The following is a 25153-nucleotide window of genomic DNA, read 5'->3' as shown; positions in this document are numbered from 1 at the left end:
CCAGTGAGAGACATGCCAGAGCACAAGATGAGAAATGGGAATCACTGTGGGCTATTAATACAAAGAATAGAGTGGACCTTGATTAAGCCTTGTTGATTGGTCCTGTATGTTTCTAGGCTAAGATGAATTATGAGATGACAGCCCTGGGGTTTGGACTCCAGGAAACAAACAGAAAAACTGCTAGTTGTTGGGGAGTTGTAGGCATTAACCCAATTTGATTTAAAGATGCAAACCTTGATGAGGGCAAAGATCATAATTAGTTTTCTGTGCCTTCTTGACATAATGTTCAGTGATTTGTTAAATAAGTTTAGCAATGTATATGAACTCACAGAGAGAAGTCTTTAGCTTTGAAATTAGACATAGAAATGACACATAAGGCTGGGGCCTTATGTGTTAACAAAAAGCACTTTTTTCTCTTATTCAAGTGAAAAGAGTTGGTGATAACAAAAATGGAAATTAATACTACCCAATATCTCGTATCTGATGTGCCAGTTGCCTTTCCTGTATTTTCTCTAATCTTTGCAACAGTTTTTGAGAACCATCTTCCCAGAGTAGAGACTGAGGCTCAGAGTATATAGTTAACCTATTCAAGATGATATAACCAAGTTATTGACAGAATGCTGATTGTTCATTCTCTGACCTCTAGAATCAACCTATTGCTACAGAAGAAAAATCAAAGAAATTCAAGAAGAAGCAACAGGGGAAGCGCAGGAGCCAGGGTGAAATCACTAAGGAACGAGAAGATGAATGTTTCAGCTGTGGGGATGCTGGTCAGCTCGTCTCCTGCAAGAAACCAGGCTGCCCAAAAGTTTACCATGCAGACTGTCTTAATCTGACCAAGAGACCAGCAGGTTGGTACAAGAGTCCATTCATAGTTCTGTTTGTTCTCTGCCAGAATTCTCAGAGTTTGATGCCAGTTGCTGTAATGTACAACAAAGTGCCATTTGGTTTGTTTGTGTAAAGTGCTGAGGGTTGTGGTCCATGTTTTCCTTCTGGAAATATGTGACAACAAAGTCTTAGAGTCCTAGGCTGTAGAGAAGGGAACAGAATGTGGCTACGGGTCAAATACTTTACTTCCATTTACAGTTGGTTTTCTTCTCATAATGAGCATGATGAAACAGATTTACATTTGGTGAGATGACATGTTTCAAACAATTGAAGGCGGGCTGGGAGTATGGTTCAATAGAAGAGCTCTTACTTACCTAGCACATACAAGCCCCTGATTTGATCCCCAGCACCAACAAAGAAAAGAAAGTTAGGGATGAAGGAGCTGAGTGGAAAGGCAGGTTTTCTGACTTCAAAGCCACTAAGTCATATAATCTTTCCAGAGAAAGAAAGATTGAGACAAAGTAGAGCCTTTGTGTTGTTCCACTCAGTAAGATGACATGACATCCTTTTAGCCAGTCCATGCCCCACTCACCCTTACTAGGGTCCTTCTTCCTTATGAAAAAGACTTTTTCCTTGAAAAAAATTTTGATTAACAGTTAACGTGATAAAGCTTCTCAGGCAAATGCCTTGCCCAGGAATTTATGGTTGGAGGAGTTAATAACCTTTGGGCAGTGATCTGGTGTTTGAGAATTTAAGGGACTTAGACATGTTGACTATTTTAAAGGTCCAAAGAGAGAGACCAGTAGAGAGCCATTCTATGGTGAAGCAGTTATACATGACTATTGGCTTGCTTCCAAGAAGTACGAGAAAAGTAGAGAACTTTGAGTCAGTTACTTTGGGTGGTAACAGCACAGGCTATGATAGAATTGATTTTGCCTGTGTGCTAACAGTGAAGTCTAGTAGCACAGTTTGTGGGTTGGAACACTGTCCATAGTCAAGTCTCTCAGGTTTCATGAAATGGGGATAAGTATAGATGGAAGTTCAGGTTAGCTTTGAATCTTTTCTACTTGCCATTCAGACAACACAGACCTAAGTTTTGTGTTAGTTTCAAGACTTAGATTTAACAAAGGTAAGTGTAATTCCTTTTTTTTTTTTTTTTTTTTTAACATCTGTATATCTTTTTCCTATTTCTGTTAAATAAGCAGGAGTATAAATAGCTGTGATGTTCCTCTTGGAGTTGAATATTTTTAAGCTGTTTAGACAAGTGGATTTTGCAAAACTATGAAAGTAATATCTAAACACAATGTCTAAGAAGAGCTTTGGGGTTTGGTTGGTTTTTTTTATTTTTTCTTTTTCTCCTTGTTGGAAATAGTCATAGAGATATGGATTTACTCCTGCTTGTATTTAGTTGCTGCTTAGTTGCTCAACCTTGATACATTGCTGTTATTTTATGTATTGTTTTGTGCAGAAGAGGAAGCTGAAATTCTGGGGAAGGAGTGATGGCAGGTGAGTGGCATGAATTCCCTGAAGAGCTGGCAGTTTGAAGGAGGCTTTGCAGTCACTCCTGTGTACCAGTCCCGGGGCCACAGCCCATCTCACATGCATCTCTTTTCCCTAAGCTTTTGTTCACTCCTGTGTTTTCAGGGAAGTGGGAGTGCCCTTGGCACCAATGTGACGTCTGTGGGAAAGAAGCAGCCTCCTTCTGTGAGATGTGCCCCAGCTCTTTTTGCAAGCAGCATCGGGAAGGGATGCTCTTCATTTCCAAACTTGATGGGCGTCTGTCTTGTACTGAACATGACCCCTGTGGGCCCAACCCTCTGGAACCTGGGGAGATCCGTGAGTATGTGCCTCCCCCAGTGCCGATGCCTCCAAGCCCCAGCTCACGCCTGGCAGAGCAATCATCAGAAATGGCTGCTCAGGGGCCCAAGATGTCAGATAAGCCACCTGCTGATGCCCATCAGACGCTGCCACTCTCCAAAAAAGCTTTGGCAGGGACTTGTCAGAGGCCAGTGCTATCTGAAAGACCTCTGGAGAGAACTGACTCCAGCTCCCAGCTTTTAGATAGGGTCAGAGACTTTGCAGGATCAGGGACCAAATCCCAGTCCTTGGTATCCAGCCAGAGACCACTGGACAGACCACCAGCCGTGGAAGGACCAAGACCTCTGCTATCTGACAAACCCTCTCCAGTGACCAGCCCAAGCTCCTCACCCTCAGTCAGGTCCCAACCACTGGAAAGACCTCTGGGGACAGCTGACCCAAGGCTGGATAAATCCATAGGTGCTGCCAGCCCAAGGCCCCATTCACTGGAGAAAGCCCCAGCCCCAACTGGCCTGAGACTTCCACCAACAGACAGACTGCTAGTCACCAGTAGTCCTAAACCCCCAACTTTCGACAGGCCCCCAGACAAATCCCATGCCTCTTTGTCCCAGAGACTTCCACCTCCTGAGAAAGTACTATCAGCTGTGGTGCAGACCCTGGTAGCTAAAGAAAAAGCACTGAGGCCCGTGGACCAGAATACTCAGTCAAAAAACAGAGCTGCTTTAGTGATGGATCTCATAGACTTAACTCCTCGCCAGAAGGAGCGGGCAACTTCTCCTCATGAGATCACACCACAGGCTGAGGAAAAGGTGCCTGCGTTGGAGTCCAGCTCATGGTCTGCCAGCAAAGGTCTGGGGCATATGTCTCGAGCTCTGGATAAAGGCAGTGTGTCAGATCCTCTTCTCCAACCATCTGGGAAAACAGCACTCCCTTCAGAGCACCCCTGGCAAGCTGTTAAATCACTCACCCAGGCCAGACTTCTTTCTCAGCCTCCTGCCAAGGCTTTTTTATATGAGCCAGCAACTCAGGCCTCAGGAAGAGTTCCTGCAGGGGCTGAGCAGACCCCAGGGCCTCCCAGTCAAGCATCAGGCCTGGTGAAGCAGATGGCCGGAGGTCAGCAACTACCTGGATTTGCTGCCAAGAGTGGGCAGTCCTTCAGGTCTCTTGGGAAGGCCCCAGCCTCCCTCTCCACTGAAGAGAAGAAGTTGGCAACCACAGAACAGAGTCCTTGGTCCCTGGGAAAAACTTCATCAGGGGCAGGGCTCTGGCCCATAGTGGCTGGACAGACGTTGGCGCAGTCTTGCTGGTCTGCTGGAAGCACACAGACATTGGCACAGACTTGCTGGTCCCTTGGAAGAGGGCAAGACCCCAAACCAGAGCAAAATACACTTCCAGCTCTTAATCAGGCTCCTTCCAATCACAAGTGTGCAGAGTCAGAACAGAAATAATACCAGTAAATGTTATATGACCTTACAAGCTGCCCCCAGGGTACCATTTGGAGAGGGGAATCTTTGTTTCTTCTTTTTGCCCCTTGAAAAACAGACCTACCCAACACTTTTCCACTGTTATTCTTTCCTTATATCCCAACACTCAGAACTCTTGTGACATTAGCCAGTGGGGGCTTATGGTTGTGTGAACCATGTATGGAAATCCAGTTGGCTCCAGCCAAGGAGACAGACAAACTTGAGTCTCTTGCCCCCAACTTTTACACATGGTCAACTTAAAATAAAAAGTCCACTTTGGAGTCAAGCATGGAATTCAATCCCGCTGGTCAAGTTGGAAAGTTTAATGGGCTCTTGGAGCTATTCCCCAGCCCAACAGAGCTCTGTGGAAGATACCCTTAGAACCCGTGGGAGGAACTGATGTTCATTCAAATCAGTGGCCACTCCCTGAGCATTCATATGTGCTAGGCCAGGGCTAGTCACTGATGAGTGATACAGAGATACATAAGATTTGATCCATGAGAGCCTAACTTTTCTGCCTGGGTTTCCAGGCTGCTTTCAAGAACTTTTGACCAGGAAACAGTAGGAAATACTGAGGGGCCCTGGGTTTCCATGCTCATTTTGAAATGTTCTTTGTGGCTATGGTGAGCAAGTATCTCCTGGTTGGGACATGCATGCATGTATGTACATGCATGTATCTTCAAAGCTCTCCTCTATAGGCAGAAGGGTACTGTATCAAGGCCAAAGAGGACTGTTGGCTGGCACATCTATGCTGCTTCTATCTACATTGTGCAAAGTCTGAAGACTTGTACTTGGAGCAGCAGCTAGCTAGTAGAGGGAGCTTGACTATGAGAATGTAGCTTTCCAGCAGTGGAATTAGGCAATTGGCAAGCTTAACTTTCTTTCTACCAGTTTTCCTCCTTTTACATAAACCCACCCTGTTCCCATTTCCTCAAACACTCAGGTGCTTTCAGATTTCAGTCTCGGGCAGTGGACATAGGGAATTTCTGGCAAGCTCTTGTCTAGACATACCAGCTTTAGGAAGGGTGCCAGATGCTGATGGAAAATTATTTCTCCCCTGGTCCTTTGCCCACCTAACTGAATTGAGGGAGCTAGTTCTTCACCTCCCTGAGAATTGCTGTGCTCTCTATTGAGATCACCTGCCTGCTGACTTAGCTCAAGGCAAGCCAGAATCCTTCCCTAAGACTGGAGAGATGTGTTGTGTGGAGCAATGTCCAGTCTAAGAGATGACTCCTCATAACTGCTGATTATCTGTTACTGCTGCCCTGAGCTGGGGCCCAAGGGCTGGGAAATCTGTTGGTGCTACCCTGCCCTATCATTCACCCAGCTCACTGACTGCCAACAGGAAATGCTGTTTGGCTCGTTTTCTCCCAATCACCCACCCCACCTTTGTCCCTAGACCAAACATGTTTACCTCTCTGCTTTGCCAACTCAGCCAGCAGCTTTAGCCAACAGGCCATCTTCTGGCCCAAATGTCTCCCAGCCTTTCTGTCTCAGTTAATGACTTTTACACTCTGAACAGGATTCTGTATTTTGTCCCAGTTTCCTTCTCCTAAGTTCTTACTGAATTCCCATCACTTCCAAGGGGAAGGAATAATAGTTATAGAAGCATTTGCGCTTTATAAAAAGATTGAAAATAGAATCTACTTTTATTTCCCAAAGTCTGTCTCTGGGATTGAGACACATGAACTCAGGCAGAGGGATGCGGCCGGGCAGGGCTGTCCCAAATTTAGGGGCCTATCCCTGCACTTCACTGAGACCTCAGAATCTCCTCTGAATTCCACCTGCCTAGTTCTCCCCTTTCATCCTCTCTTCCCACATCATCAAAGAGGAAAATCTTTGTTCAAATGGAAGAGAAAACGTAAAGCATATTATTATTTTCTTTTAAATAATTTTAAACCATGAAAAAGATATTTTTAACAAAATTCACCCAGAACATTACAGTTCATTATATTAAGTATTTATCATGTGTGAGAATAATAAATATATAACTGCAGCTAGTAGGCCCCTTTCCTAATCTCTTAGATTGTGTGAATAGGTTTGCTTGGTGCCAGTCCTGTGCCTGTTGCTCTCCTGTCATCTGTAGTTGTGATCAGAAAAAGATATCTGCACTGCACTGTCAAAAAAAATCCTTTCACTATGTTATGTGTTCAATTACCGTAGCTCTTTGTTTCATGAAATAAACTGTGAATTTGGGCGGGTGGGGGGCGTGCAGGCTATGTAAAAAATTTAAGTGGAGAAGTTTGATCCCAAACTAGCTTCTCTGAAGTAGGCTTTGGTAGGTAATTGACTGACAGCTTTCTAGAAATGTCTCACAGGACAGGAGGAAGTGAGAGATAAGGGGCCGTGCCACTTTAGGCTACTTTCTGGTTTTGTTTTGGTTCTTTCCATTCTCCACCATTCACTGGAGGCTTGGTTCTAGAGCTGCCTGGGAAAACAACTTGAGCTATGCACTTGGTTGGAGGGGACAGTTCTTAATGGATGGATAGCCAGGCCTTTGCCCAGGGCTACTGAAAAGACTAAGGTTGTTGAATGGAAACTAGAAATTTGAGCCTTTGGGCCCACTGATAATGTATGTGAAATTGGAGAGTTGAAATCATGGAAGCACTCACTATCCAATAGAAGCAGAGTCAACAAAACTGCTCGAAAATGACTCATTATGAAGGTGGGGAAAGGATGACCCTACACCCATTTTTGGTTTCAGGAAAAGTCAGCAATGAGACCTTTCTTCAAGGGAGTTTGAATTGGCAGTTAAAAGGAATTCTTATATCTTAGAAACTTCTGATCCTTGTGCAGGATGGTATATTTTGGTGTTTGTTATTTGGCTAAGTGCTTGGAAACTAGGAGCTCAAGAGAGTCTACCTGTGAGTAAGCTCCCCAGCCAGGAAGTATTTTCAAGGGGCAAGCCAAAGGTGGAAATGCCCCATAGGTAGCTAGAAAACTAATACCTCTCCTAGCCCTGTTAAGTCAGGAAAATAAAAAATTATGGAAACTGTTGAAATTTACATTCAAAGCCTCATTTGCTCCGCATGTAGGAGCCAACCCCCCTTCTAAAAGAAAATAGCTATTATTGCTACAAAAGCATCCATATTTTTAGAAATATGCTTTCCTCTAAAGTTATTGAGTTCAACATTAACTTAAATCACTGTGTCAATCCTCTGCTAAACCAAATCCACATTTCTGACATTAATGATAAGATTTTATTCTTCACATCCTCCACCCCGCACTATCGTCAGGGCATGAAGTGTAGTAGCAACCCTCCCTGGCTGGGCACTGTCTGCTCACTGGAGCTGGACTCCTAGTTGTATTCTAACGTTGCCTGGTGAAAGCAAAGGGCAAAAAGGAGGTCTGGTCCTGGCAGCTTCTCTTGTGAAAAGTAATCGGAAAAACACTAAACTTGATGGGTTTTACCCATAGCTCCTATAAAAGCGGGTTTTCTCTTAAGGCTTTTCTTGGGATATTGTCATCCTTATGGGATTTGTCATCAGGTCAGGAGGCCCAGTGTCCTAACTTCTGATATCACAGTAGGAAAGGAGCTGCTTCAAGCGCTTTTCCTGTTGAGTAACATTTGAGCTGTTTGTGTGTGTTAGACATTCCAGGTCATTTAGAGCTAGGTAGCTGCTACAGGAGCTTTGGCTGTAGCCAGTTTGCTCTCAGCTGACTTCCTAGGCCAGTGCAGCAGGGCCAGAGATTGCTGTAGTGTAAATTGAAGTATGAATAGATAAATGCTTTGTACACAAAAATGTAATGATGGTGCTAATTTCATGGTATAAATAAGCACTGCCAAGGGTTGAAGGACTGGTAACTTGAGAAATCCAAACAGGTTCCTGTTTGAAAGAAAGAGATTTCACATAGCAAGATTTCTTGGAGGCCCTGTGAGGGGTGGGGAGAAGGCAGTGTCTCAGTAAAGCCTGCACCCAGCCCTGGAGTGGTCCAGCACAATCCAGAGGTGGAAGAGATCCTGTATCCAGATGAAGGTGGCCATTGAGTTTCTCAGGTCTGGGGTCACCTTGTCCGTAGCCTCCGTCCACACTGCCTGGAACATGTTGGTAGAGAGCTCTGGGTGTGGGGTCTCCCTCCATTACCTTCTGCCCCTCTACCTCTTCCACTCTTATGGGAACACCTCTATTGCTTATGAAGATTAAGGGTATTATTTCTTAAGGAAGTGGAAAGAGTTTATTTTAATTAGAAATCCACAACCTCAGAAGAAATGTTTCCTATCAACATAAGCAAAGCAACACATGTTAAACTCTTCTGTGCTCCTTTCCCTAGGGCTACCTTCCCAGGAGTTTCAGAACATTGGGCTACTGAGGGGCTCTAGGGATAGCACTTGGGATTTCAGCACAGCCTCATGGACAGGGGCAAAAACAGGGAGCAGAATAGAGTCCTGGTGTGTTAGGTTTCCATGGCGGGCAGAACAAGCAGTCTTAAGGATGAGGTGGTGCTGCCTGTGTGTGCATGTAGGTGAATGTGGAAGGTGGGTGAATGCAGCACACAGAAGCTCATGGAAGAGCAGCTTTCTAGGTCTTGGCAAAGAAACAAGCTGACAAGAGATCTTTATATTTTTAAGAAGAGGGGGCAGGGGGTTCAGCCAAGGTCCATCTCTGTTTTCCCCACTCCCCCACAGATTGTCAGCTGGAAGTGAACTCCTAGTGAAAAAGAGGGGAGCCCTGTGCTAGGAGTTCCCATAAACATGTACTGTAATTCTTTGTATATAGAAAAAAATTACTGTAAAGTAAAGTTTAACTTTACTCTTATGGCCCTTGCCCTGTGTTTTGTTTTATTGTCCGTGGGGAGAGACAGCCTGACAAAGGATTGGTTTTGGGTGAGAGCAGGAGCCAATCCCAGAGATAGTTCCCTGGTGGGAGGGGGCATGGCAGAGGGGAGCCCTTCCTCCAGGCACTTCATGGGAGTAGTCTGGATTTTCTCCCAGGTGCCACTGCTTGACTTAAAGCATCTTTCCCTTTTGTTGGGAGTGTCTGGTATCAGTTTCAGTCCCCTCAACAGGAAGTCTCCATCACTCAAGAAGGAAGGGTATTTTGAGGAATTGGTTTTAAAAAGAGAAGTGAAACTAAAGCACTTTCTGAGTATGAGTTTGATCATGTTAATTATAAACTCTTCAGAGACAGGTATTGGGCACTACAAGGTCTCAGCCAAGGCCTAAAGGCAGGAAAGCAAGGGCAAAGAGTGAGCTGGAAGGCAAAGCCCCTACACTCTCTCCCCTCCCATACCATAACAGGCCACAGTACACGCCTCCTGTTTGAACAGGAAGTGTCAGCCCTGTTTACGCTAATACCTGACACTTCAGAAATATTTGGATCTCCAAAACCCAATACTTTTGGTAACCTTTGGGAGTTTGCCTCTCCTTCCCTAGCCCTAAATTCCCTGTTCTTCCACGAAAACCTTCAGGGAAAGAGTTGGGAAACGTTCAGTACTAGAATACTCCTCACTTAGGATTGTCACAATGTTGAGGTAGCAGTCATTTCATTTTACAGATGAAAAGCTCAAACTGAAGAATTAAGTTGCTTTTCTGCACTAGCAGCTGAATTAGATCTGAATCTGGATCCATAAAACCTTTCTGTCTTTCAGACCATTATTTTTCCTACCAGTAAATCACACTGTAGGGTGTCATTGGGAAACCCAGGATCTGAGTCATAGGCCTAACCCACACACCCAGACGTGACAGATGCAGCAGAGGTAGCCTCTATCTTGAGGGAAGAGTGCCTGACCCTTCTCTGGACACAACTTAAGTACTATCTTTGTTCCTCTTGGCACCCAGAAAGAACTGTGAGCTTTGCATGACCCATCCCCTGCCTCTAACGTTGTTTGCCCTAACAAAAGGAAAGAGCTGGGGACACAGCTTATTGGTAGAGCCCTTGCCTACCACGCACAAAGCCCTGAGTTCAGTCTCCAGTACAAAAGGGTAAAGGGAGCTCCAATAGCTCAGTGAAAACCCTGGGCAAAAGTTACTTGGTTTCTCAAGGAAAATAAGAATTTGGAGGAGCCTTAACAGGAAGTGAGGCCAGCCAGGTGGCACCAGAAGGAACTAGGTGTCTTGACACCCAGTCCACACAGCAGGGAAAAGGGCTGAGTGTGATTCACAGTGCATTGATTTTATTTACAGATCAGAAGCCACTTAAAATATATCTGTAGACACAAGTGCTGTCCAGGGCAGAAGTCTGGGATCCAAATCAGCCCTTAGCCCTCTTATGCCCACAGTCAGCCCAATGCTGCCTCCATTCCATGGGCCAGCACAGGCAGGTGCCACCTCTGCTGCCGTGGGGACCAAGGGTAGCTAAGATATTGGACCACCCAAGCCCTTACAAGAGCTGGGTCTAGGGCTTCTAGGGAATTCCTTTTATTCCCCCAGGCCAGGTGAGTGGTGACTCAATGATGACAACAGCTGTAGAAGTAGGGATTTGCCTTCTGGCCCAGATCCACGCCCTTGTCCTCTGCCAAAGAGAGAGGTGGCATTTCAGCACCATTGTGGTGGGGGGATCCCGCAACTCAAGAAGAGGGATAGAGCCCTAGAGGAAGTCTCCATAAAGGCTGGGAAAGCACACACCTGTCATCACCTGGAAGGCTGCCACACTGACGTAATCCTCTGCCACTTTCTGGAAGAGCTCGTCTGGCAGGAAAATGATGATTGGTGAGGGCCTGATGCCAGCATCCCTGGGATCTCCCAGTGACCCAGCCCTCTGGGTTCTATCCTGCTTCCTCTGGTAAACCATCCTATTCTTCTTGAGGCCCCAGGACAGCACTCACCCACACTCTGACCTGTCTTGCTGGATGTTTCAAAGAGCTGGGCTTTGATATCTGCAAAGAGAAATGACTAAGGGTTCGCACCTGAGAATTAGGTCAACATAAACAAGGAGAAGGCTAGCAGTTCATGGTGTCTCCTAGACTCCACAGGTTCGAGGAAGACAAAAAGCCCTCCTACTGCACCTTGCCAAGGCAGACAAGGTCCCTGTTCCCTATAACCCACAAAAACAGCCCCCCCACCCCCACCCCAAGGGCTGAGGAGCAGCTACTGTCTGCATAGTCCTGGACATCATGGAAGTCCACACGGCGGCGGCGCCGGTCTTCCTCCAGCAGGTCACTCTTGGTGCCACACAGGTAGATTTGACAGCCCTGAAGCAGAAGACAAAACCAGGATCACTCCCACAGACAAAGAGTCTCAGCCCCTGGTCTTTTGGTGAGGTCTGACCACATACCTCCTCTAGGCTGCGCAGCTCTTTCACCCAGAACTTTGCTCTTTCAAAACTGCTGCTGTCAGTGAGGTCTTGGTATGGAGCATGCAGGAAACACAAGCACGGATCAAGGGCTGTTCTGAGGCCAGCCTGTCATCCAACCCTTGCATAAAGAAGAGCCCAGAACCCCCATACCGTAGCAGACGATGGCAGCCTTAGCCCCGCGATAGTAGATTCTGCTCATGGCCTCATAGCGCTCAGAGCCTGCTGTGTCCTGAAAGGCAGAGGAAAGCCCAGCCCTGGCCGGAGTTACTTAACTGGGCTACTTCCCAAGATTGAAAACTAAGCCTGTGTCCTCCAGATTCCCATTTTCTAGGTGAGGAAATTGGGGTCTGGAGAAAAGAAATGGCCTCTATGAGGCCTCCAGCTAGCCAGTGATAGATCAGGACCCAGGCCACCTCCATAGGACTTACCCAAATACCCAAAGTCACCGTCCGGTCTCCAACCGACATCACTTTGGCCACGAATGCAGCCCCGATAGTCTGCAATTAAGGGGAAGAGATCAGGGCCGCAGGTGCAGGTTGGCTGCCTCCTACTCGTGCCGGGCTGGGAGGGTTGCACTCACGTTCTGATAGGGCCCCACCAGGAAGCGGTCGTGCACGTATCGTTCCACCAAGCTTGTCTTGCCCACGTACTCCTTGCCCAACATCACCACCTTGACGTCCACGCGCTGCCCGCTCATGCTCCCCGGGCAGCCTCGCCCACGTAAGGGTCCGCTCCGCCCAGCCTCAGACCCCGACCCCAAGCGCCTCGCACCTCGACAGTGCCCCTGAATGGCCCGGCCAAACCGGCCCCGGGCGCCGAGTGTTCCTCCAAGACACCCCAGAGCCGTGGCGGCCTGGGAGCGCGCGGGCAGCGCCCTCCACGGCGCCGCACGCCGCGGTGCAGCTCGTCGCTCGTCACTCCTTAGCCCTCCCGCTCGCTTGCTCGCTCGCCTGCCCGAGCGGCTTAGGCTGCACTGCTGCCCAGGCTTCAATTCCGCCCAGATTCACAGCCGAACTTGGGGTCTCCCACAACCCTGTTCCAATCCGCAGCACCGCGTCTCCCGCGGGAGGGGCGGGAGGAGGCGGGGTCGCCAGGTCACGTGGCACGGACCGGAAGCGGCGAGACTGAGCGGCGGCGCCGGAAGTGGTGCGCGGCTGTACAATCCCTCATGGCGGCAGCAGCAGCGATTTGGGTGCGGCGCAGTGGTGACTGACTTGCGAGCCTGGCGGGCGTGCGCCGAGCCCCGGCCCGGCCTCCGCGTGCCCCCCGGGCTCTGCACCCCTGATGCTGCGCGGGTGCTGAGCCCGCCCCGGCCGGGACGATGGTGAAGTATTTCCTGGGCCAGAGCGTGCTCCGAAGTTCCTGGGACCAAGTGTTCGCTGCCTTCTGGCAGCGGTACCCGAATCCCTATAGGTACGTGAGCCAGGGAAAAGCAGACCTCCTTCTCGCCTTGCTATTTGGGCAGCCCCTCAGCAATGGGACCAGGAAAGACTAGAGTCTTGACATGAGTGATCTGCGGAACCGTGGCGGTCCTTAGGGTACGGAGGAGACCTTATCGGGGAAGCGGCCAGGCCGCGCCTGCAAGATCCTGGAAGAAGGCTGGTCCTGGGTGATGATTTACTTGAGGCCGTAGTCTGAGGTTCTTTCTTAAGCTGCTGAGGCTAGGAACAGGCGGCGGCACAGTAGTTGGGAGAGAACTTGGGTTGGAAATCCGGGCATTTGCCAGACCTGAAGCCACCCCCGTTGCAAGGCCCAGGAATTCACCTCAGGGAGGAGGCGGGAGTTGGAATTTGCCCTAGGATAGGTTCAAGGTACTTTTAGTTCTGAATTACAGCACAAATCACTCTGCAAGCTTGCAGGAAGATAAGGAGAGAGGCTCCCAATAGGAACCCCAATAGACGGTCTGTTGGGGGGGGCAGTTTTCTAAGGGTCCCCCTTAACTGACACCTGCAGCAAACATGTCTTAACGGAAGACATAGTACACCGGGAGGTGACCCCTGACCAGAAGCTCCTGTCCCGGAGACTCCTGACCAAGACCAACAGGATGCCCCGCTGGGCAGAGCGACTGTTTCCTGCCAATGTTGCTCACTCGGTGTACATCCTGGAGGACTCTGTTGTGGACCCACAGAATCAGACCATGACCACCTTCACCTGGAACATCAACCATGCCCGGCTGATGGTGAGACTGCTCCTCATGTACATGGCTAGAGTCATGAGAGACTGGGGTATGATTGGGTTACTGTGGAGCAATGGCTACAGGGTACAACCTCAGATTATCTCTTTATTTCAGCTGGTCAGCCTCTCTGGACCTGTCCTTTGACTCATTCATGGGGGGGGAAGTGCTCATTTTACAGAGTTGTTGTAGGTACTAAACACAAACATTTATGTCATGTGTGACACACACTCCGGTTGGGCCCACAGAAGTGATGCTGAGGGAGGAAGGTAGCAGTTTTCACATAGGAGTCCATTAAGCCCAAAGGTGCCCTGGATGTGCTTCAGCAGTTGACATTCTAAGCCCTTTACCTCACTTTGACTGGAGACATTCCACATTTATCTCTCATAAAGGGATCTCTGCCTGAGATTTGGGGCAATGGAGTTCCACATACCTCTTTAAAAGCTTGAAAACGGGGCTGGGACTGTAGCTCAGTGGCAGAGCGCTTGCCTAGCATACATGAGGCACTGGATTCAAGCCTCAGCACCACATAAAAATAAACATAAAATAAAGGCATTCTGTCCATCTACAATTACAAAAAATAAAATAAATAAAAGCTTGAAAACCCATAGTTATGGTTAAAGGAACCATTCCACTGCATCTTTTCACATGTGAATACCCTGCAAACTTTCAGAAAATTATTCTTCTCAGCTTACTTTCATGATACCCTTGAGAGGTACATATTACTCATTTATGCCAAGATGAAAGGTTCAGAGAAGGGACGTGTCCTACCTTGTCACAAAGTGACAAGTGCAAGTCATCTCACATGACAGCATGAGGGTGCTACTTGGTAATGACAAAAACAGCAATCCATTCATGAAAAGTGTCATTAAATATTATTCTGGAAGTAGCAATCCACTTCTTCCTTTCTGTTAATGAAAGCTGTGATGACTATCAGACATTTATTTGTATTTAGACTGTCAGAAAGATCAAGTCTGTTTGTGGGTGGAAGTTTGAGTTAAAAACAGCACATGTTCCTAGATATAAAGGCCCCAAATAGTTCAGGGTCCCAGGATAGAAAGCCCTCTGCCTCTCCTAAGAGACCTCATGCCTTCTAGTGTTTTTAAGGGTCAGGAAAGGAGTTTACAGGGTAAAATGGTGTTGGGGATGCAGTAACAGGAAGGAATGGATTTTCATTTCATGGCTTCTTTTTGTGAAAAGAGGCAGGGCTTCAGCTAAGTGTGGTGGCACGTGCTTTTAGTTCCAGCTATTCAAGAGGCTAAAGTGGGAGGATCACTGGAGCCCAAGAGTTCAGGGCCAACCTGGGCAATAATATAACAAAGAAGTGGGGGATCAAGTCTGTTTGTAGGTTGGTAAAGCAAAAGATGTCCCTGCAATGTGGGTGGCCTACCTTTCCACACAGGTGGTGGAGGAACGATGTGTTTACCGTGTGAACTCTGACAACAGTGGCTGGACCGAAATCCGCCGGGAAGCCTGGGTCTCCTCTAGTTTATTTGGTGTCTCTAGAGCTGTCCAGGTAAGCAATGTTGTGGGGTTTCTAGGGCCTGAGGCTGTTGGCATGGAGGCTGGGCAGAAGTTAGTGGCCAATTACCAGTCCTTCCCACTTCAATCTTTTGCCAGGAATTTGGTCTCGCCCGGTTCAAAAGCAATGTGACCAAGACTATGAAGGGTTTTGAATACATCTTGGCCAAGTTGCAAGGTGAGAATTCTGGGTGCTGTTGGGGGGAGCTCATCAGGAGAGGCTGGGTCAGATCCTAGCTCAGCCTGACTTTCATAGACCCTGGACCAGTCATTACCCTGCTCTGAGCATGGGTCTTAATATATACCAGGTAGCAAATATCACCTTTCCAAAGGGGTCAGGCCTCTACTAGGCAACTGGCATGGCTGGGGAATGTAATTAGGTGGGGCCTCTTGGCACCATATGAAGCTAGCCTCCTGCCCTTTATTCTAGGTGAGGCCCCTTCCAAAACACTTGTTGAGACAGCCAAGGAAGCCAAGGAGAAGGCAAAGGAGACAGCACTGGCAGCTACAGAGAAAGCCAAGGACCTTGCCAGCAAGGCTGCCACCAAGCAGCAGCAGCAGCAGCAGCAGCAGTTTGTGTAGCCAGGCTGGGCCCCTGCCACAGCCCACCAGCCGGCTGTGGGCTCCCTCCGCACCCTTTCATTGTACTTGATTATTAAAAATCAACTTCTAGCCCTCTCTGCTGTCTGGGTGGTGGGTTGGGGCAGGTGTCCTGTTCAGCATCTGCAGTACCAGGCACATATCTGAGCCCAGCCTGCTTATTCTCCCATTGGGCAGCTGATGACAGGCACAAAGAGGGGCAGAGGTATGGGGACTTGCTCAAGGTCACAGGCAGTATGCAGGGGGGGTGTTGATAAACAATAGACTGTAAGCTCCAAGAGGGCAGGGCTCTTTGTTTTGTTCTGATGTGTCCCAAATACCTGGAAAAATACCTAGCACATAATAGGCACTCAATAAATATATGTTGAATTCAATCAGCCCCAGCTCTGGAGTCAGAAAGCTTTAGTATGGATCTTGACTCCACTGTTTCCTGGCTTTGGAACTCAGGCAAGTCACACCACCAGGCCTCAGTCCTACCACCCTTAAAGCCCAGACAGGACAGCCTCCAGGTTGTAAGGATCAAGTACACCACTCAGGATGGTGGTGGCAGCTGCTGATCTTATTTCCTCTTTTCTAGTTGTGGTTGTGACTTCCTCCATTTTTATCAGGCAAGACCATGGACGGGAAATTATGAAAGATGCTTTTAATGAAAATACTGTACAGTATATGTAGGGCAAAAGCCAGAGGCCTTATTCAGGAATAAGAGGGTCCAAGAGGCTTCCTGCCCCTGCTGGAGCAGCAGAGCCAAGTGCTACAAAAACGCCTGGAAAGGCAGCCCAGGCCCAAGCTGCCTGCCCTGCAGAGCTCTGGGGGTGGTCTGGGTGCCTCCTCCCAACCGGTGGGGACTGCCTGGCAGCCAGTAGCAGGTTACGGGGAGTACCTGTTCCCACACGAGGGTCCTTTTAGTCCATTCCAACTGATGCCTCTGAGCAGCCCTCTGGGCTGCCTGGTGGGCTCAGCCCAGTGTGAGTAGAAGGCAATCAGAGTAGTGAGCATCATAGCCAGTTACAGGTGCTGTGCGAGTAGCTGTGCTCCTGGCCCGCGCTGAAGCCCCGCAGCAGCTCGGCCTCACCCCCAAACACCAGGCTCTCCACATCCACCTCCAGCTCCTCTGCACAAGGAGGGTTCCAGTCAAAAGCCCTGGCCCACCCACACTGCCCAGGGCCCCTAGACTTCAAGCCACTCACCTTGGTCTGAGTCCGAGCGCTCAGAAGAGAGGCCTGAAGAGTCCAGGCTATCCGCTCGCAACCTCTCACCTACTGGCAGCCCCCGGAGCTGCTCCAGCTGCTTCTGCAGGCTCCGCTGTTTGCTGCGCAGCTTCTCCTTGAGCCGCCGAGCCCTCAGCTCCTGTTCCTCTAGCTTCTGTAGAGATGGTAGGAGCAGGGGCTAGGGTCAGCATCCCAAAACGTGAACTTTGCCCATGTGCCACTTGGCAGTGGGCTACAGCCACATGTACCTCTCCCTACTCCAAACAGGCAGGCACATAAACCTGGGCCCCAGAGGGTTGTTGAATGTCCTCAGAAAGCAGCTCTTTCCTGTGTGTCACCCATCTGTGCTCTGGTCTAGATGGGCATGGCGTGGGAGACACGCTAATCCCAAACACACTTGTGGGCTGGCAAGTGCACATTCACTCGAGGAGGCAGCCACCTCCAGGTTCCAGCCCATTGCTGCCACATGGCAACAGGCCCAGCACTGCCAGATCTCCCCATTTCTTTAAGAGAAGCTGGAAAGCCAGATTTTTCATGTCAGATGCCCTTTGAAATGTTGCCAACTAAATTGTGAGAAAACTTCAGACTAAACAAAGGCTATCAGTTTGCAATTCCTGGTCAGGATCCTCCTGGGGCCCTAAGGCTCCAGCATTAACCTCCTCCCCTCATCCCTACATGAGTTTTGTCAGCCCTAATGTTCAGAATCTGGAAGTCCAAGGACCCAATCCTCGGTGGGCAGAGGACTGGATTATTTAGTCATTTCACAATAAGGGGAGATGGACTGGGGCTATGGCTCAGTGGTAGAGCACTTGCCTAGCATGTGTGAGGCCCTGGGGTCGATCCTCAGCACCACATATGAATAAACAAAGTGAAAAACCCATTGACAACTAAAACAAAACAAAAAACCCAATAAGGGACAGGGTATAGAAGGATGAGTAGGAGCTACCCAAAGATGGGGGTAGGGAGACACCATGGCAGAGGAGCCTGGCAAGCATGGAAAGTGTGGCTTTTTCTTTGGGGGATCCGGGAGAGACCAGTCCAAAAAAGCCTGGGTTGGAGAGGGCCTTGAGAATCATAATAAGTAAGGAACTGAAGCTTTGTTTTGTTGGGATTCCTGTCAAGGTTTTCAGCTGGAGATGGGCCTGGGCACATCTGTGTATGGCCAAGATCATTCTAAGACAAAGAAAAAGACCATCTGGTAGAGGCCATATAGGAAAGAGGGAGGCCAGTGAAGAGGTTTGCATAAATTAGTCCAGAAGAGGGGTGATGAAGCTTCAAGGATGGGATGATTCCCAGGACCTGCCCATGGACATATCTACCAAGAAACTAGGCCAGGAAAGCACCATGTGATAAACGGGGACCCATTAGCCAACCAAAGTATTACTCAGCCACAGTGAAGGTGATAACAGGCACTTGTGGGGCAGTGTGAATACTTCTTACATCTGGGATTTATTTGCTGGATGGCACTTGGATCTGTCTGCCACAGTGTCCAGTGCCTACAATAGGGCCTGGCATAGCTGATGCTCAATAAATATCTGTTGAAGGAAAGAATGCAAATGAGGGGGCCTGGGCCTGGATCTGTCTTTCCTCAGCACATAACTTTGCTGTGCCTCCTTCTCTTCGCCTGTCAAAAGAGCTAGGACAGGAAAAATCCTCTATTGTTTCCAAGGCTGCTTCTAATATGGGCATCCCTGGGGCTGCTTGGGCCTTGGCACCTGCACACTAACTCCTGTCCACTAGGGGGCGGGCAGCTCAGCCCAGGCAGTAGCAAGGGCCCTAGGAAGCCCAATGATTAGCTCCCTTAATCCCTTCTCCCTTCTGAATTCTGGAGTGGATGCCTCATAGGGTGGCATTTGGATAGATGAACAGCAGGTCTTGAAGGATAGAAACAGGGGAGAGTGGAAACCAACCCTCTGCAATGTAAGGGACCATTACATATGATTCATCATAGAAATTTTTTCAACAGCAATTCCCTCCCCACCAGAGGAGGAAGCAGAAGTCCAGACACAAGCCAAGTGACTTGCTCAAGGTCTCCAGGCTGGGATCTAAGTAGTAATAGCTGTAACAACAATGAACATTTACAGGGTGAATTCACTGAAGCCTCAGAACAACCCTCTGAACTATTTTTTGTTTTCCTTCCCATTTAATAGATTAGAAAACTAAAAGCACAGAGAACTGTCCCCAGTTACATAGTTGGACTATGTTTGGCCCTTTTCCCTAGTTCCACCCAGGCCTCCCATGTCACACCTGGGGACACAGGGTGCCCCCCTCCACTTACCTGAATGTGCATCCTGGCTCTACGCAGCAGGTTCAATGTGGTATATCGGGCAGAGTCAGTCCCCAGGGGCATCTGCTGCTTCAGCTGCTCCAGGCATCGCTTCAGCTGGGCCCTCCTGTGGGGGAAGGGGTCTGGAGGGCAGTGCCAGCCCCACCTCACCAGCCAGAAGGACAGCAGGGAAGGCAAGGCCAGACAGAGGTGGTTCCTGGGACCTGGTGCTGTCAGGACTGGGGTGGGACTCACCTACGCTTCTCCAGCTCGTTGTGCACAGACCTGTGAATGCCAATGAGGATGAGGTGAGGGGCTGTCAACTACAGCCCACACCCTTAGCCCAGGGCCCCCTGTGACTCAAAAATCTACTACAAATGTCTGCCTCAGTCAACCCTCTTGTGGACCTTGGTCTGGTCTTGGGCACCAGAGCCCCCAGGTAGGGGTGAGAGGAATCAGAGATACACAGACAAATGCTGTGAGAGGCCTGCCAGGTGGTTGTCTAAATGAGGCTCTCCTGCCAGCCTGGCAAGAAAGATTTCCTGGACAGAGATGACAGGTGAACTGAGCAAAAAACAGAGTTTCCCACACAGGGCAATGGAGGGAAAGGCATTCCAACTGGACGAAGCAGTGTATGCAGAGTGTTGAAGTACAACAGTAAAGAAATAAGCCTGTGGAGAAGAGAGTGGTTTGATGTGTGAGTGGAAACAGGACCCAGAACTGTCTTGTTCACAGTTCCTGTCACATCAAAGGTCCTGAAGTAGTCCTTGAATTCACAAAAAGGTGTATGGGGAGGGGACAGATGGCAGGAGAGCTTTGAATGCTTCCCGGATCGGGGTACCTAATCTATAAGATGCAAACGAGAAAATGAGCAGAGGAAAGAACGAAGAAGGACAGTGCCCATCCACCCTCCCTACACCACCCCCGACGCCTGCACCCTCCTTACCGCCCACTGTCCAGAGCTCCGGGAGCTTGCGGGTGTTGCTTCCTCCTCCTGTGGATGGGGCCCGGACTGCGATGCGGGCACAGGGACGCATAGCCATGCTCTGCCTCTGCCAGAAAGAGGCAGAGCCCGCCCGTGTCAAGCTAGGACTGGAAGGGGCCCCTGGCACATCAGGGTCAAGGAAGGGCTTCTGGCGCCGAGACCATCTCCCCAACCCTTCCCTACCCGACCGCCCGCGAACTCCTCTGAGTTGAGGGTGGATTATTGCCCTAATTGCCGTGTATCTTTCAAGTTGCATGCCAAGTCGTCCAGGCCCATGTCAGTGAGGTCTCCTTCAGGAGTCTAGCCCAGAGTTCTTCCTCACCTCGCTCACGGCGCTCCAGGAACTCAGCCGCCTGCAGCAGGACCTGGATGTTGCTAGCCACAGGTTCCATGTCGGCGACAGCTGATGGCGGGCGGGCCTAGGGTGCTGGCCGGAGCTGCGGCCCCACCACTTTTGTTACAATGTAACTGACACAGGGCAACAAACACAGGCGCTCGGCCCCGCCCCCAGGATGCCCCGCCCTCGGGAACGCCCAGTCATTGGGACCGCCTCCTTGGAAAACTCCCACCCTCTGCGAACCCGCCCGCCCACAAATGGCCAGGGACGCTCGAGGGGCAGGAGTTGGCGCCGGCTCCAGTCCTGGTCCTTGGGTGGACCCCTGGGCCAGGGTCCTGCGTCTTGTTCTCTTATCTCAGAGACCCCGCGGTTCCTTGGCATTACCAGCCCCATGGAGGTAGAGAGCCTTCACACAGAATACGGTGCTGCAGGGCCAATCGCTCCCCAGGAGGCCCGGGCTCTGGCGCTGCACGTGGGCCCCGCGGGGGCTGGGCCGGCCAGCAACCGCTAGCCGATTCGCTTGTTTCTGGCCTAGGCTTGCTGTTGTCATCTTCTGGGTGGGACCGGAGAGCCTCTGAGACACGATTGGCTGTCGCGTGGCCCCGCCCTCTCCCGCAGCTGGTTTACACGTTCGGGCGGGAAAAGAAGCAGGTTTCAAATTTGAAAACCCAGGCGATGGGGCGGGGTTGAGCAGCAACAAGGCGGCGATGCGCAGGCGCTGGCGGAGGCGGGGCGAACCCGGCTCCTGTGCTTGGTTAACTGTTCCTACGCCTGCCTGCGGTCTGGCCCCCCTGGGCCCGGTGGGGCCTCAGCTTCCTATCGTGTCGAATGGGAATAATCTCCAGGTTCCCCCACCTCGACTGCAGGGAAGCTATGTTGCCACGAAAAGTCAGGAAGATGAAAGCTTCCCAAGCCAGGCCATATCCTGGAAACATGCCTTCTGGCTTTTTAGGGAACCCTGGGTTCTGTGTGACACGAAGGCCCTGCAACAGAGGTTGTGGAGGATCAGAGCCAATGCCTATACAGTGCCAAGTATGAAGCAGCCACCGCTTTCTAAGACCACTTCTTCCTCTCTGGTTGCCTTTCTCAGAGTCCATGAGCCCTCCCCCACCCCTTCGGTGTGGTCTGGAAAGTGATAGGCAAGCGCTCTACCAGTCGTCAACTATGTCCCCATCCATCGCCTGGATCTTGCTAAATTGCCAAGGCTGACCTCAAATTTGCCATTCTCCTGCCTCAGCCTCCTGAGTATCTGGGAATATAGGCTGAGAATATAGGCATATGCATCCTCAGAGCTTATGAACCCTTCTGGAAAGCGACTTTAACCTTCTGGAGTTTTTGCTGTGCCTCTTAGGCCACTACCAGCTCAGGTGTAGCCACACCTATGGGACAGGAAGGTGAGAGCAGCTCTAAACAGGGTGGGGCATTACTGTGAAGCATGAGCAATCAGAAAAGGAGGAGGGTAATTACTCCAAAAAGACATATCCCTAGGTAAACACAGGCACCTGTGAGTCAAGCCTCAGTTTCTTGGAGGTTCTCTAGAGTCACTACCAGGAATCTCCAATTGCTCAAGTCAAGGACTGCTGCCTGGGACCATCCATCTACACTTCCATGGTCCATTCACTCTCAAATATTTGCTGAGTGGTTAAATGACACCAGGCACTGTCCTGGGGTGGCACAGTGGTTGGGAGAACACAACAGAGGGCTTTTGTAGAGTTCATAGACTTGACAGGGAAAGAGACCAATTTACTCATAAAGGCAGGGTTCCAACTTAAACAGGTCTTCTCAGGAAAAGACAATGCTGGAGGCATGCCTACGGAGCACTTTTGACCTTATCCAGGAGGTTAGAGAAGGTTTTCCTGGAGAAATGAAAGAATAGGTGTTATCTGTACACAGGAGGGATGAAAGAGAATATCAGACAGAAGAGTGTGTGCAAAAGGCTGAAAAGAATGTGGCAGTTGGCAGACTGAGACAAGGCCGGTGTGGCTACACAGAGCAAAGAATGTGGTGCAGGCCAAAACTTGGATAGGCTGATTGTGCCCAGAGAGGGTTGATGGGTTCCTTAAACCTGTGTCTGCAATCAGTCATATCTGAAGAAAGCAGTCACAAGGCTTGTGAATGAGTTACCAGTTTTATTTCACTAAAGACACCATCCTGGGGCTGGGGCTGGGGCTCAGTGATAGAGCACTTGCCTAGCACGTGTGAGGCACTGGGTTTGATCCTTAGCATCACATAAAAGTTAATACATAAAATAAAGGTGCTGTGTCCATCTATAACTAAAAATATAAAAACAAAAAACCACCATCTCCATGGTGCAGTTACAAAACTTCTAGTCAGATATGTGGCACCCAGGAGGCCCCACTTGGAGTCTGGGCAGAACTGGGGCAAGGAGGTTGTCAGAGGAAAGTTCCCAGCACACTCAGGGAAAGAAACAGGCAAGGGAAGCGAGGCAGAGGCTGTAAAGGGACATGTTGAAGAGTTTCAGCCTTCATCCTAGAAGCCCTGGGGAAGAGTCAAGTTAGGGAACAGCATGCAAACTGAGGTCAGCCTAGCCTCAGGCCTCCCATGAATATGGGTCTAGGGCAGCCAGGAGCAATACCTTCCTGGGAGAATGACAGGGGCAGGGATGGGGCTTGGACCAACAGATCTCCTGCCGCAAGCCCTCCAATGCCCTTCTGGTCCACTTTGAGAAAATGCTAGAGAGCTAGTGCCTTCTGGACCCAGGACCAACAGAGGAGGCCTATGCTCCTGCCCCTCAGGAGTCCTAGAACCTCTGTCCTAGATCCCCAGCATCCTGTACTACCTCTGGCGTTCAACAGTGCAGCAAGAACAGTGGGAAACTCAGGTCCCCTGCCCTGTGTCTTCCCACCCACAGCCCTGCCTGCCTGTCATAGTCAACACTACTGGGTTGCCTGGAGGGAAGAAGGAGACCCCTCCTGCTCTTGGTCCAGTCAGTTCCCCCTGAAGAGGGCAGCCTGCTCCACCTTTACCATCCTCTCACACTCTCACCAACAGGATACAGAGACTTGTCCTTCTGTCCCTCCAGAGAGTAGCTTGGGGGCAGAGAACTTGTGGGCCTGGCCTGCCCATTCTCCCTGAGCTGCCTAACCCCATCTCTCCCACATTACTCAACCTCTCTTCTTCTCAAACAGCAATATTCCTTAGTCACGGAGTTACCCAGGCTAGGCCCCTGTTGAAAGTCTGGTAATGGCTTCCCATAACCCTCAGGACAAAGTTCAAGCTGGCGGAACTACTTCTCCTGCCATGCCATGGGACAGGCTATGCCCTTGCCCATCTCCCTGCCTCTGCCAACTGAGCTCAAAAGTCACTTCTAGAAAGTGTCAGGCCTTCCTATTTCTGTACATCATCTTAAACAATAGTGGTTGCTGGGCACGGTACCTCCCATCTACCCAGAGGCTGGGGCAGGAGCATCCTAAGTTCAAGGTTAGTCTGGGCGATTTAGAAGACCCTGTCTCAAAATACAAGAAAGGCTTGGGATGCAGCTCAGTGGTAGAGTGCGTGCCTAGCAGGTGTGAGGCTCTGGGTTTGATCCCCAGCACCACAAAAGAATAAACAAAAATAAACAGAAGAGGCCCTAACCCAATTTTCCAGTACTTTGAATTATCAATATCAGAGTTATAACCTGCCAGTGTTATACCGTCTTGCAGTATGGCAGTAGATGTATCCTGAAAAATAAGAATCAAAAGGTGCTGGCACATTACAGGGTCTCCTCAGTCATTAAGTGAGTCCAATCCATCATCATATTGTCTAACTGAAATGTGTCCGAAAGTGAGGCCACTCCGGCTTGCAGGCCTCTGTTCATATGTTTCATGTCCCCAAAATAGGAGTGGTCTTACCAACACATGGATTCACTCAAGTATCTGGTCAGAGCTACAAGACAACATCATCTCTTGCTCTAAGCTTCTTTCAAGGTGTTATTGTTAATACTGAATTTCCCTTATTGTGTAATCCATTTCCTTTATCCTCAACTTCTATTCCTCCCCTTCATTTGTACCCACACTTTTCCACCTTTGGAAGGGATACTAGTTCAGCCACTGTCTGGCCCAGGTTGCTGGTAGTAATGCTCATCTAGCAAGTACGTCCCCCCTCAGTCCATCCTGTTTGAATAGGGTAAAGTCTCCAGGGACGCAGCTAGCAGGCTGTCTTCATCACAAGGCAACCAACACATGCACTTACTATTGACCCAATTTTTTTTTAAATATTTATTTTTAAGTTTTCGGCAGACACAACATCTTTGCTTGTATGTGGTGCTGAGGATCGAACCTGGGCCGCACGCATGCCAGGCGAGCGCGCTACCGCTTGAGCCACATCCCCAGCCCTATTGACCCAATTTTGGCAGATGGGGTGAAGACCCAACCATCAGGCCCTCAGAGATTCTGACATAAAGGGTTAAAGGTGTGCACTCTTATACTTAGGGAATCATCATTACTTCTGGCACCTGCGGTTGCAACACTGTTCCCCTGTCCCCTGAATCAGATAAGACAAAAGAAGGTGAGGCAATATGCCAGAAAAAGAAAAAGAAAAAAAAAAAGTATCATCATGCCAGCATTATTCCCATTCCCTCTTTCCTAGATCCTCCAGAAAAGCTGAGGAATCCATCAGGGAGCCTCCGGAGCCCCTTCGTGTTGAGTGTGAGCACACATTCATGAAGCCACATAACCAGTCCTTCAGGGCTTCAGCTCCCCTTATTTGACTAAAATA

The 25153-nt window shown here is 49.5% G+C and overlaps 4 protein-coding genes across 10 annotated transcripts in view; 2 read left to right on the top strand and 2 right to left on the bottom strand.

Annotated features, from left to right (window-relative positions):
- Nucleotides 1-8799, top strand: part of Nsd1 (nuclear receptor binding SET domain protein 1) — a 142425-nt gene extending 133626 nt beyond the window's left edge. For 5 of the 6 annotated variants that reach the window (XM_026398225.2, XM_026398227.2, XM_026398223.2 and 2 more), the window contains 2 exons: nucleotides 647-851; nucleotides 2473-8799. In XM_026398225.2, coding sequence (XP_026254010.2) covers nucleotides 647-851; nucleotides 2473-4094 — 1827 coding nt within the window. In that variant the 3' untranslated portion in view covers nucleotides 4095-8799. Of the gene's footprint in view, nucleotides 1-646; nucleotides 852-2296; nucleotides 2335-2472 lie in introns of all 6 variants that reach the window. The other variant, XM_026398229.1, reaches the window with a different exon arrangement.
- Nucleotides 8800-10219: 1420 nt separating this feature from the next.
- Nucleotides 10220-12425, bottom strand: Rab24 (RAB24, member RAS oncogene family). Its single transcript, XM_026398180.2, has 8 exons — nucleotides 11925-12425; nucleotides 11773-11841; nucleotides 11495-11573; nucleotides 11324-11391; nucleotides 11141-11240; nucleotides 10875-10925; nucleotides 10675-10737; nucleotides 10220-10561 (listed from the first exon to the last, which is right to left on the bottom strand). Exons 1-8 carry the CDS (start codon nucleotides 12039-12041, stop codon nucleotides 10497-10499), a joined length of 612 nt encoding a protein of 203 aa, XP_026253965.1. The 5' UTR covers nucleotides 12042-12425; the 3' UTR covers nucleotides 10220-10496.
- Nucleotides 12426-12486: 61 nt separating this feature from the next.
- On the top strand, nucleotides 12487-16012 carry Prelid1 (PRELI domain containing 1). Its single transcript, XM_026398169.1, has 5 exons — nucleotides 12487-12757; nucleotides 13298-13523; nucleotides 14920-15033; nucleotides 15138-15216; nucleotides 15469-16012. The coding sequence occupies exons 1-5, from the start codon at nucleotides 12666-12668 to the stop codon at nucleotides 15618-15620; spliced, it is 663 nt and encodes a 220-aa protein (XP_026253954.1). The 5' UTR covers nucleotides 12487-12665; the 3' UTR covers nucleotides 15621-16012.
- Nucleotides 16004-20489, bottom strand: Mxd3 (MAX dimerization protein 3). Of its 2 annotated transcripts, none has more exons than XM_026398171.2 (6): nucleotides 20420-20489; nucleotides 20059-20164; nucleotides 19368-19397; nucleotides 19125-19239; nucleotides 16828-17000; nucleotides 16004-16254 (listed from the first exon to the last, which is right to left on the bottom strand). In XM_026398171.2, exons 1-6 carry the CDS (start codon nucleotides 20487-20489, stop codon nucleotides 16212-16214), a joined length of 537 nt encoding a protein of 178 aa, XP_026253956.1. In that variant the 3' UTR covers nucleotides 16004-16211. The 2 variants fall into 2 exon arrangements, with proteins under 2 accessions (XP_026253956.1, XP_026253955.1); XM_026398170.2 differs by lacking the exon at nucleotides 16004-16254 and adding an exon at nucleotides 16634-16749 and having other exon boundaries at nucleotides 16826-17000.
- Nucleotides 20490-25153: the final 4664 nt, after the last annotated feature.

Source organism: Urocitellus parryii, chromosome 1 (assembly GCF_045843805.1).
Source record: "Urocitellus parryii isolate mUroPar1 chromosome 1, mUroPar1.hap1, whole genome shotgun sequence".
Lineage (NCBI taxonomy): Eukaryota > Metazoa > Chordata > Mammalia > Rodentia > Sciuridae > Urocitellus > Urocitellus parryii.
Note: the sequence above shows the minus strand (reverse complement) of the source record. Positions and strands in the feature narration are given on the sequence as shown.

Excerpts from the sequence above, each read along its gene's own strand:
- Mxd3 (XM_026398170.2), bottom strand. The coding sequence starts at position 20,489 with ATGGAACCTGTGGCTAGCAACATCCAGGTCCTGCTGCAGGCGGCTGAG. Across the intron at positions 19,240-19,367 it reads AACGAGCTGGAGAAGCGTAG|GAGGGCCCAGCTGAAGCGAT; the intron begins GTGAGTCCCACC and ends CTTCCCCCACAG. Across the intron at positions 16,750-16,825 it reads GCGCTCGGACTCAGACCAAG|AGGAGCTGGAGGTGGATGTG; the intron begins GTGAGTGGCTTG and ends CTCCTTGTGCAG.
- Rab24 (XM_026398180.2), bottom strand. The coding sequence starts at position 12,041 with ATGAGCGGGCAGCGCGTGGACGTCAAGGTGGTGATGTTGGGCAAGGAG. Across the intron at positions 11,842-11,924 it reads TGGTGGGGCCCTATCAGAAC|ACTATCGGGGCTGCATTCGT; the intron begins GTGAGTGCAACC and ends CCTTAATTGCAG. Across the intron at positions 11,574-11,772 it reads CGGTGACTTTGGGTATTTGG|GACACAGCAGGCTCTGAGCG; the intron begins GTAAGTCCTATG and ends TCTGCCTTTCAG.
- Prelid1 (XM_026398169.1), top strand. The coding sequence starts at position 12,666 with ATGGTGAAGTATTTCCTGGGCCAGAGCGTGCTCCGAAGTTCCTGGGAC. Across the intron at positions 13,524-14,919 it reads TCAACCATGCCCGGCTGATG|GTGGTGGAGGAACGATGTGT; the intron begins GTGAGACTGCTC and ends CTTTCCACACAG. Across the intron at positions 15,034-15,137 it reads GTGTCTCTAGAGCTGTCCAG|GAATTTGGTCTCGCCCGGTT; the intron begins GTAAGCAATGTT and ends ATCTTTTGCCAG.